General features: G+C 40.0%; 2 protein-coding genes across 3 annotated transcripts in view; one reads left to right on the top strand and one right to left on the bottom strand.

The window, feature by feature from the left end:
- Window positions 1-9,353, bottom strand: rps6kb1b (ribosomal protein S6 kinase b, polypeptide 1b). Its single transcript, XM_008275961.1, has 15 exons — window positions 9,196-9,353; window positions 7,798-7,841; window positions 7,589-7,709; window positions 7,352-7,420; window positions 5,434-5,581; window positions 4,772-4,829; window positions 3,670-3,770; window positions 3,251-3,341; window positions 3,001-3,091; window positions 2,778-2,885; window positions 2,621-2,683; window positions 2,250-2,327; window positions 1,896-2,003; window positions 1,065-1,177; window positions 1-962 (listed from the first exon to the last, which is right to left on the bottom strand). Exons 1-15 carry the CDS (start codon window positions 9,262-9,264, stop codon window positions 704-706), a joined length of 1,521 nt encoding a protein of 506 aa, XP_008274183.1. The 5' UTR covers window positions 9,265-9,353; the 3' UTR covers window positions 1-703.
- The window catches only part of tubd1 (tubulin, delta 1), a 13,798-nt gene continuing 5,265 nt past the window's right edge, over window positions 3,562-12,094 (top strand). Inside the window, exons 1-2 of one of the 2 annotated variants that reach the window (XM_008275962.1) lie at window positions 10,812-10,962; window positions 11,040-11,187. In XM_008275962.1, the coding sequence (XP_008274184.1) occupies window positions 10,812-10,962; window positions 11,040-11,187 (299 nt within the window). Of the gene's footprint in view, window positions 3,567-10,811; window positions 10,963-11,039; window positions 11,188-12,094 lie in introns of those variants that run through there. The other variant, XM_008275963.1, reaches the window with a different exon arrangement.

The following is a 12,094-nucleotide window of genomic DNA, read 5'->3' as shown; positions in this document are numbered from 1 at the left end:
TTGTTTTTTCCTCTTTAATTTAGGCTCTCTGATTCATCATTGATGTATAGCACAGTTAATGCAGTTCATTTTGTAAAACTTCGTAAGACATAAAGCTATATTCATCAACACCAGAACCTCTGCTTGTCCGTTACAATGATTTTCTTTGATCTTTTTAAATAATAAACCTAATTCATATTATTTAATTCAGAGCTAGGGAAGCATCTTGTCTAAGAAGAAGTACTGTCAAAATCTTCCAATGGAAGCAGTTTCCTCACTGGCATTCATTCAAATAGCACAAAGCACTTTGGACATCTTCTACTACACTAGACTGACTGCAGTTCACTTTGAAGCGCTTGCATACTGTGTGATACATTATAACCTTCCCGGTCATACACAGGCTGGAGCTCCTGAAAAGATTCCTACCAGTCCAGTTCTTAGGGGTGAAGGAGCAGAAGATGGAGGTCAACAGACCTGAGGTGTCGAAGGGGAAGTGGTGAGACGGTGATGTCGTCGGTAGCACTTATCTGTAGCACGCTGGAATCCCAGGCACACGCACAAACTCCAGGTTGTGACAGTATATGTAGTGTGCGGATGTGCAATTTTGGATTTTCATTGTCTCTAGCATCCATATCTTTTTGCTTTGTTTCTTAAAAAATATCAACAAAGGAAAAAAAAATAATAAAGAGTCAAGAAATAAACTCTCCTAAACGGTTGCGGCGGGTCATAGGTTCATACGTAGATGCTCCGGTCGTTTGGCCACCACAGGATAGGCCTGCTGCTTCATCTGAGCAAGGTTGACCCCAGCAGGCTGACGGATGGGGAGAGGGGCCGAGGCCTCGGAGCTGCTCGTGACGTCCATCTGCTCGGGGGTGGACAGTTCCATGGCCTGGTCCTGAGGAGACTGAAGGACACTACTCGGTCCTCCGCTGGGAAGGAGGGGGCTCCGGGCCCAACAGTCCCCCCCTGAGAACTTGACTGGGCTAAAAAGGACAGACAGAATGAAGGGCATCATTGAGGCTGTCGTTCATCACCATGGACATATTTTTTTCCTGGAGCGCCTGCTGCAGACATGATTGATATACCTGAGAGGTGTTCTTGGGCTGCCCATGATCCGTCGAGGTGAGCGGATTTTTGGCTCAAATGAGAACTTTTCTTTGATGTTTTCCAGGACTGATGGAGCAACATATGTGAAACCCTGGAAACACGCAGAGAAGACATGAGATGAAAACTGCTACAGTTGGCGCATGATCACAGAGAAACGTAAGGGAGAAATGATCTATTACTGCCTGGCCACAGAGAACATTACTGCAGCACTGCAGTGGCTGTAAATCTGTTGTTGCTCCACTTTACTGATATATTTGTTTTGTCATGTATACTGATACAACGGGAGAAATGCACCAGTGTTGTCATTTAAACAGAAAATAAAACAATGCAGTCAATATTGAAGATCTAAATACATAAGCAATTACCCCTCTAGAGAAAAATGCTGATTGGCAATAAGTCAGTTTATTGTTGAGAGAGAGAAAGGAAGTCAGATAACACTTTATTTTTGAAAATGTTTGCTTTCATTTTGAAAGAAATATGGAGAGACAGACAGGCACTGCAGAGATATTACATTAAGCAATCTGTCCCCAGCTGGGATTTGAACAAGGGATCTCCTGCTCAGAGAATATGTGCCCATGTGGCATGTACCCCACCCACTGGTCCACTAGGTCAACCTCACCAAAGAATTTTTTATACCCAAGACCAAGGTAATGATGGAAAATGTGTTTCAGTACAAGCTTAAGAGTCAGGTATGTAGACAGTGTCCCTGAAAGCATGAGTTTTGGTATAAAGAAATGCAGCCGATTTTAAATGAGAAGTTAACATAACTAAAACAAACAAAAGTTGAAGAAAACGTGGTCTGAAGTTACCAGGAAGGCTTGATTGGCACTCTCACTGAGGGTCGAGTCATCCGGGCTGTCGACTGGTGTCTGACTGGTGAACTTTGAGTCAAACTGACTCACGTCTTCAGCTGATTGCTGCAAAGACAGAAACGAAACAACACAGGTGAGGAGGTAAAGCTACATGAGCAGATGTGTTGGCTGCCAAGATAAACACGAGCTGGTGTGAAACAGGAGAGCACCTGGGTTCAGTTCCCGAGACTTACTCGAACCTTGAACTGAAGCTGCTCGAATAGCACCGTTTGTGAACATTTAATGTTCTCACATTTCCAGGAAGTAATATCCAGCTCAGAACTCCTTGTGGTCCGCTTCTCTATTACTCACCAGGAAAGGCTTGAAGGGAGGCTCCACTTTCCGAGCCAACAAATCCTCCCAGTTGATGTGTCGAAAGAAGGGATGAGCCTGTGTGATATCAGATACAGAGCACGGTGAAGAGATGGCTATAAAACATAGCACTATAGTCTGGAGAAGAATGAGAATCAACTCCTTTTTATGCAGTGGCGGCCATTTCCAACATCATAAGAATGCAAGTATCAACACAAGTGTGGCCTTAGGAGGGAACAAAAGAAAATATTAGGAAGTAATACATTCTGTTTTTCAAGCAATACCACTTTGGGATCTGATATAAAAGTTACTGCTTTTATATATGGTGCTTAGGGAAAGAGTTGGTGCATTTTATTACTGAACATTCTCACCTGCACCTCTGTGGCATCTCCTACTCCAGCTCCCAGCCGCGACGAGGCGTTTCTCTTCAGCAACTGTAAAACCAGCAGTCAAATGTCAAAAGAGTACTAACCCAACAACTACCAAGAACCTGGAGTACAATGAGCTCTGAAAACACCCCATAAATACCCGTTTCAGGAGGTCTCTAGCTTCTTGTGTGAGGTAGGGCGGGAGGCTGAGCTTACACTTCAGGATCTTGTCAATGGTCTTTTTCCGGTTTTCCCCGGTGAATGGTGGCTACAGTAAGAGACAGGGGTTACTCTAACATCCCAAATTTTGATTCATATTTTATATCAGTCCATTAATAAAAGCGAAGTGGAAAGCCTTTTCAGGTTGTAAATTTTTAACTGACCGCTCCTGTGAGCATGTCGTACATCAGAGCGCCCAGACTCCACCAGTCCACTGCTCTGTTGTGTCCACTTCTCATCAGGATCTCTGGGGCCCTGCAACCATGTGAGCGCATATGTCTTACTAACACATTCATGAGCAAAGATCATCAGTGAGCGTGAAAAAAGGAGGAGAGCAAGTGAGAAGGGTAAAACAGGTAAACGGCACTAGGTGAGATCAACAGCACGAAAGAAGGATGACGGAACTTTACTTACATGTATTCAATTGTGCCACAGAAAGTGTGGGTAACCGTGCCGTCATGAATGGATTCTTTACACAGCCCAAAGTCTGTTAACTTTACATGACCTGGAAAGGCAACAACACATAGATGGAAACATTTACAATCCTTGTATCACTCTGTGGTGGATACACAAGAACACTACCAACAAATCATGGAAAATGGAAAAGGAACTGCTACACTTTAATGGCAAATTCCTCTTTTACTGGAAGACTTCAACTCACTTTGTACTTGCTTTTTCATCTCCTGAGGATTACCTTCTGTTTCAAGAACAAAGTTTCCCTATGTGTTTGGTGATCTACAACTTTGTTTAGTATTACTTCAATTAACCATTAATTCAAAATAAAAGAAGAAAAAAAAAAACACCTAAATTTGATTTGATGTCCTTGCACCCACCTTGGCTGTTAAGCATAATGTTCTCAGGTTTTAGGTCTCTGTAGATGATGCCCTTCTGGTGCAGGTGACCCAGAGCCATGGAGATTTCTGCCAGGTAAAAGCTAAAGAAAGAAACAAAAATGGGAAACTTTTCACTAAACACAATTAACTTCATGCTAAACACTAGCACATTATGTCGAAATACAGATATAGCAATGTAGAAGCATTGTGTTTGGGGCTGCTGCATTTTCTTTGCATTATTGGATAAGAAGTCCACAACAACCTTCCAGCGTTTTGTAATTCAAGTGGCCTGAGAGGAAACTAGACTTCTGCAACCCCATTTTCAGACTCTAGATAATCTATCCTGTGTCGGGACACTTTGGCTAATTACAGGTGTTTTTTAGACCAGATCAGGTGAGGGAATGTAGAGAGCAACAGGGTCTGCACCGCGACTAGGATGTTGTGGCTAAATGGGTTGACCAAAGGACTTTCCCTGAAGTGAGTGGGGTCTGAATTCTTTGTGAAGCTAAAAATGAAGGTTTAATTTTGGCTATTTAGTTTTTTACATTTAAAGCACATGCATGTACCTTTGCTCATCTGGTGGGAGGAGCTTCGGACAGAGAGGGCAAAGTTGCAGGAGGAAGGCTGTATTTTCAAACTCTGCTATCCTTCATATTGCAGCTTTAACCAGTTCTTCAGCTGATTTTACTGCTGAGTTTTGCTTTTGTACAGGAACCACTGAGGCCTTCATTATAACATAATATTCACAGAGGGAATTTAAGATTATTCTTTTGTTTTGTTTTTTTCAACAGATTTTGTTTCCATTTTTATACATAGCATTTATTTTTTACATTCTATTTGCTGTTCAAATCAAGTTTTCCAGCTTGTTATGGTCTGTTGTTAAGCTGACCTGCAGTCTATTATACTTTAGACACCAATTAAAATGTAGCTTAACTGTGGACAGCTACATTTGAGGTGTCCCAAGATACAGTTTTAATATTGATACCTGTTATAACAAATCAGAAATGAGTTTTTTCCGTGGTATTAGACAATACTGACATTCTGCGAAGATATGCGTGTGTTCCTATTTCAACATAATAATAAAGAAATAAGTAATGCTCACCAGGCTGTGTCTTCCATGAAGATGCCCTCCCGCTCCAGCTGCATGAAGAGTTCTCCTCCTGCAAAGGTAAGCACATGTTCATGCTATTAACACAGGTGACACATACATTCCTACAAATCTATATATTACTGACTTCCTGAGACAAGTAGGAAGAAGTGATGCCTTAAACATGATCATGTTGATGCAATGCATTTCTGAGGCACAAATTTTTGTTTTTGAGTTTGAAACTCTTGCAAGCACTGACTCTCCAACCGAAAATGAATCACAATACAGTTTTGCTACCTTCCAGAAATGTCGAGGCAAAGTTAACATGTGCTCTTTGTTGGAGAGGAGAACCAGGAAGCCAAGCTACAACATGTACTACATTATTTTGTTCTGATGTTTTTGGCAGTGTGCATAAGAGAGACTGAGAATAGTTACACAAAGAGACTGTTAGTATTTGAGGTTTATGTGAGTAAGGATATAAATATTTTATGGTATTCGCTGTAATCATTTAAATTTACCTCATGATTGTCTACACAAGACTGCAGACAGGTTTCATCTTGACAGGAACAATTACAATTCCAGCAGAGTGATTTCACACCGACTCTGCTTGTGTAATTTGCATTAATATTCCTGCAGTGTGCCAGATGTGTGCCTTTGTGTGTGCTGCTTGCACTGACCGCTCAGGTACTCCAGGATGAGGTACAGCTTTCCTCCTGTCTGGAAGGCGTAGATGAGATCGACAATGAAGGGATGCTTCACTTCCTCCAGGATGTTCCTCTCTGCCTTGGTGTGGGCCGTGTCCTTGGCATTGCGCACAATCATAGCCTGGTACCCCAAACCCCCCAAAAGTAAAACCAGCATTAAATACGGCTGCAGCATGTAATGGAGAGCGGTGAAACACGGGTGTGTTTTAATCAATACAGATTCAAAATTCTGCAAAACATAAAAATTCTCCTCAACAGGCTGTGTATCGCTGTCGAATGAGCTGCTGTCTGCATGACTAATAGAGAGGGAATCAAAGTGTTCTACTAAACAACATCTGAGATGCAGGGTTCAGCCGAGCAGCTTAGTCAACTAAAACAGAGGAGCGACAATTTATTATTACTGCTAATCTACATTAATGAATATATTCATGTTAACAAGCTGGATCGTGCTACTATTGCTCACTCGAATAAAGGCAACACGGAAGATGCGCAAGACATGCGTTTGAATATGTAAAGCATATTACAACTACAATCCTGTGTAGTACAGTAAGGACAAAGACTGAGCACCTCTGTGGTTTTGAACTGCTCCTCCATCTCCCCAGAGGCCTCTCCTCTCTGCTGTTCTCGGTTCTGTTTACTAACCACTTCTGTCAGGAAGCTAAAGAGCTGCCTGTCAGCAACAATGTTATCTCAGCTCGGAGTGTTACAATGATGACAACGGGCTGATAATGATTTATGCATTGTATTCTGAATTTTCGGTCCTATCTTGCTTGCAAAACAGGCTTTGTTTCCTTCAGCTAACACAAAGCTTGTTACTACGCTACTGACATTAGTTGCATGTGTTTATCAAGCATCTCAAAATCAGTGCCGTATCAGGAACAATGAATCAAAGTTCCCACCGAGGAGTATACAGCATGACAAATTTATTATACTCAACTATGAAGGGCCAATGTATTAATAAGGACTTCTTTAGCAGTTCAATCAACACACTGCCAGACTCAATTAGTTAAAATGGGAAACGGGAAAATCAAAATTAATTACAGTATTATATAATTTGTGTCATGAGCTACTGCATGTGTGCAGGCTCGAAATCTAAGACTCTATTGTATCTACGCATAAGAGTTACACACAATTCTAAATGTATCATAAACTGCAAAGACATTTAATCTCTTTCTGCTGGGAACCCAGTTTTGTAGATATTGTGTTGTACAAACTACAAAGAAGTTTTACTCCAATCTGATCAATGAAAAAGTTATGCTATTTTACAACTTTGGAGACGTAAACAGCTTAATTGCTATCACCGTCCACCAGCTGGGAACTCCTAACAAGTTAGAACAGATCTGTAGTTCTGCAGAAATGATAATTTCCTCAGTTGAGTAACTTCACATGTCAGTGACATAAATATGTATCACTGACAATTTTGGGCAAGTCAGGACTCATTTCATACCCTGAGATGCTTCATAAAGTTGAGCGCCGGCCTCTATCTCCACACTACAATGCTGCACATAAATGTTTTAAGCTTAGCAGTTGAAATAAATGACTGAACTCTGGCAGGTCTTCAATATGTCACTGAGGTTATGTTAGCCAATTAAGCAGAAGCAGTGTGAATATCAAGCGGAATCTAATGGGCTGAGGCAGAGTGTTTTAAGTGCCAAGGCTGCAGCAGAGCAGCATAGATGGCAATCTACCAACTAGCAGTGAAATCTTACCCCACCACTGGCTTCAGCGACAGCCAATATTTGCAGACAAAAGCACCAGAACGTTTATTTGTAATAAGAAGCACGCAATAATGTTCATATAACAAACTGAGAGCAGCTACACATCACTGCAATTGATGCAACTGGAAAAAGGATTGCATTTTTTGGAGTTAGTGAAGGAAAAAATTATGTACCTTTTTTAAAACTTTCATGGCAAAGATTTTGCCTGATGCAGCTCCAACAACTTTTCGAACTTGGAAAACCTGCGCAGCAAAGAAAGGGATTTGTACATTTAGGATAATCAAATGAACAGCTGGAAGAAATATTAGTCAAAACAATTCTTTTTTTTTTACAATACAGAGGCAAAATAATCCAACGAGTATGTATGACTGTGTTCAGAGTAGTTGCTGCTTTCTAGATATGACAAGTACCTTTCCATAACCGCCCTTCCCCAAGACACGCAGCAGCTCAAAGCACTCCGGTCTGATGTTCTCCGTCCCCTGATTGACGTTATCCTCAGAAATCTCGATCTTCTCACAATCGTCCATGTTGCTGCAGTGAGACATGTGCGATGTGGTATGCACGTTCTTATTTTGTTATTAAAATCATAAAACAACGAAACGGAGATGTGAATACTTACAACTCAAATCCACTGCACTGGTCCATGATATCATTGATTTGAGCCTAAAAGGAAAAGTGGAAAGCAGAAGATAAAAACAAACAAATAAGTTGTTTTTATTCTCATGAGGAACATGGAGAACACCTGAGGAGAAATTGCAGCTGAACAGCCACACTGGTGTCAGAAATTACAGTTTTTGATTTGGTGACTTTTTTACTCATTAAGTTTGTAGGAGCTTTCAACCTCATAATTAAAGTTTGCATGTGCAGCAGAAAACCTTTTCTAAAGCTCAGCAGCCTGTACATATAGGCAGTCTACATATGTTGTTATAAACAGAATAAGGGCTGATCTAAATCTAAATAACATTTACGCATATTGTTACTTTAGATGACATTGTGTTGGGATAAAAACAGACATTTCTTACATTTATCAATGAGTTGTCAATAAGCAGAAAATCATTGGCTGATCACTTAAGTCACTTTTCAAGGATGAATGCTAAACATTTTCTAATTGAAGGCTGGCTGCTTGTAAAAATCACTATAAACTTAATATTTCTGGACTTTTGGTAATAAAACAACAACAACACACTAATCACTAATGACAACTACATGAGTTTTATTCTACTGGAAAATAACTTTGTTTTAAACTGTAATCCGTTATCAAAAGTGCTTGGCTTCACATTTACACAGGAGCAATGTGATGTAATAGATGTCCAAACCATGCTACACAAATATGCATATGATGCAAGCTATTTAGCAACAGTCCAAAAGTTGTATATCCTGAAAAATATACATATGTATGTGTGTGTGCAGAAAATATCTGTACATTGCACTGTCTGGCTCTCCTGTTCAATAACTGTTCTCCCGCAGCAGCACATGTTAAAGGTGTTATTGCAATAAGACACCTGCATAAAGCAACATAAACACATGATTTAAATAACTGTTCATTTTTAATCTGCAGTAGTGTTTGCTGTTTTTTATATCTCAGTTACACAGAAACAAACTGGCTCCAGCTTCCAGTCCACACAGTCCCACTCTGTCTCAGTCTTGCCAAAATAAACTGTTGCACACGGAGCCACATTTATCACTGCAGCACCTTTGGCCAAGTAAGCATGGCTTGCACAACTTCAATATGACAGCGATGGTTTATAAACATGACAGCGTCAACAACGCATGCATTTCATCACTAGTTAACATTACTGGCAACACAAAAACAGAACAAGTGACAGTTCTGTCATGATCACTGTCAGGCTAGCCGTGGCGAGCTAGCATTAGCCTCTGCTAGATCCCTGTTTGCAGAGGCCTGAGAGCTCCGGCTGCAGAGCAGGCCTGCGGTGGCTGGCAGGCTACCAGGCTAACAGCTAGCTCCCGTGCAGGAAGAGTTTCTGCTGTGACAGCTTAACATCCTCCACTAAAGTACCTCCTCATTCTCGTCGTCGGACACATTTTCCTCCGGCTGGTCCAAATCAATGTCAAACACTCCAGCCATGGCAGCGGTTCGCTCGGATCGCTCTGTCACAGACCGCAAGAATTGCAGGCGTCCCCCACCTCATGGACAAACACACACCGCCGCCATAACCGGCTACTACACTGGGCATGCGCACTGCGACACTCACCAAAGGGGGCGGTAACCTCTTTTATTTAGTCATAAACACCCTCTGTAGTCTGTTCAGAACAAATGTCTGATTCACTGCTCATGACGGGAATCCCTGTTCTGTTTTATTCAGTTAATTCACTTTGCCCGAACTTCATACTGATAAATCAAAAACAGTCATCTTTGGTAAATTGATGTTCATACAATAAACAGTACAAATAATTTGTTAATACCAAATGTATTAACAAAAATGCTGGTAAACAACGTTGCATGGTTTGTGTGTAATTACTTTTCGTACTCATTTTTTTCGCTTGTTGCATACTTTTATTGCTCCTAATTAGAAAGAAACTACAAATTAAATCTGAAAAGGTACTCGGCTTCTGGGAAGCAGTGTGCTTCATTTTATTACTAAAGCCATTATAACACTTAGGAATTAATGGAACAAGATGAGAAAATATACGAAATCAGTAGTTGCTACATTGCTGATGTTTTATTGTTCTTATATCATAATAACATAATGTACATAATGACATGTCCTACCACCATTATTACTAGTACTATTATTATCACAAACAGCAACAATAACACAGTAATAAGAAAAATAACAATAATAAGAAGAGTATGTGTGTGTGGCACTGTGTGAATATATGTTTGTTTCTGTCAATGTTTCTTATTGTCATCATAATAACAATAATATTACTTTAAATTCAAATATATTGTTTATAACGTATCATAATGTAGGTGTAAACAGATAAATGCTACTTAATAATAAGTAATAACAATTGCCCAACAAATAGTGTGGATATCTCTAAAAGAAAACCTAAAAGTTACTTTATAAGTTTGGCTTTTATTTCTCACGACTTGTGGTTTCACTGTATTTCCTATTCCATATTTTATTGTTGTTCTTTCATTTTATGCCTTTAAAAAAGAAAAAAAAATGTAACCTTATATTTTAACTCTTAATGCTCAGCACTTGGAGTTGCATTTAATCAACGATTTGTGCTCTATAAATACAGTTTGTTTGACTGGTTGCTACAACGGGCATCAATAAGTATTGTAATAAGATACTTAAAGTTTATCAACAGAGATTTAATTATATGGTGTGAAAACGCAGTTGTAACAAGGTCCTGCTGACATGTATGTACATAAATAGGCTCACATAAAAAATCATTTTGTCTGCATATAACTACACTATGTGTATTGCATCCTTATATACTTATTAAAAGTAATAAATAACGGGACCAAAAATATGTTTTCTAGATTTTTTTTCCCGGAAGTTTTATTTTGAAAATGTTAAGTTTATTTTGAAACTTCTTCAATTCTAACTTCTTGTGGCGGCAGCAGCTCCTGACGGTTCGAACAGTGATGACACCGAGCTGTCACTTTGTCCTCAAGTACCTACCCGTCCCGGTGTGTTGTGCTCGGTGTCAGCTGTGCGGAGGATGTCGGTGGTGACGCTGCAGCTCGGTCAGTGCGGGAACCAGGTGGCTCACCAGCTGTTCCACGTCGTTTGTAGCGACGCTCAGAACGCACACAAGAAAACATACAGAGCAGAAAGCTGCGAGCGCTTCTTCCACCAGAACACACATGGAGGTAAAACAGCTCCTCTGGGTCTAAATGAGCTCATTTCCTGTCGTCTGTACCCACATTTACCTGCCGTGTGTCTGCAGAGCTCGTGGCCCGGGCGGTGCTCGTTGACATGGAGCCCAAAGTGATCAACCACAGTCTGAGTGAAGCTGCCAGGTCTGGCAGGTGGAGGTACGGAGAGAGTTCACACTTCAGCCAGAAGCAGGGATCTGGAAACAACTGGGCTAATGGGTGAGAAAAGACAGAAATGAACCCACTGGAAATCCTTCACACGGACTGCTGTTGTCATAGTAACAGTCCTGATCAAACATTCAGGTTAATTATTTGAAGTAAAAGTACTGATGCCACACTGTGAAAATACTCCTATACAAGTAAAAGCTGTTCATTCAAAACCTGACTTAAAGTATAGAATCGTTAACAGCAAAAAAAGTGCTCATTATGCAGTTAAATGGTCCCTGTCAGTATTTAACTGTTATATACAGTGCATATAAAAGTATTCAGCCCCCTTGAAAGTGTCCCAGTTTTATTGCTTTTCAGTGTTCAATCATGGCCAATATAATTTGGATTTTTTTTTTAAATAAGAATTTACTAAATGTATTCATTCATGTCAAAGTGTAAAAAGATTTCTACAGAAACAAACAAAAGAAGAAGTGATGTGAACTATACATGCATGATTTAAAATCATTAAGCAGCTTATAGAAATGTATTTATTTCCAGCAAGGCAATGATTTGAGTGCAGCCAAAGCTACACAGAAATGGTTAAAAACAAGGAGGGGGGTGTTCAATACTGGCTAGAAAAGAGCCCAGACCTCAGTCCAACTGAGAATTTACAGCTGTTCACTCATGATCTTAATCTAACCTGAGTGAGCTTGAGCAGATTTGCAAAGAAGAACGAGATAAAATCGCAGTGTCCAGATGTGCAAGGCTGATTGAGACCTGTCCACACAGGCCGACTTCTTTAATTGTGGACAGTGTCCTAAATACTGCCTTGAAGGGACTGAGTACTTATTTAATATTTACATTAAAAAAAAATAAATTAATTAACATTACTTCGTAAAAAATATGTTTTTAATGGGACAAAACAAATATTCTTGGAAATTCTTAAAAAAATAATCATAGTTAAATGTTTAACAGCAAT

Source organism: Stegastes partitus, unplaced genomic scaffold (genome assembly GCF_000690725.1).
Source record: "Stegastes partitus isolate 25-593 unplaced genomic scaffold, Stegastes_partitus-1.0.2 Scaffold62, whole genome shotgun sequence".
NCBI classification, from domain to species: domain Eukaryota; kingdom Metazoa; phylum Chordata; class Actinopteri; family Pomacentridae; genus Stegastes; species Stegastes partitus.
This window is presented reverse-complemented; position numbering and strand designations above follow the sequence as displayed.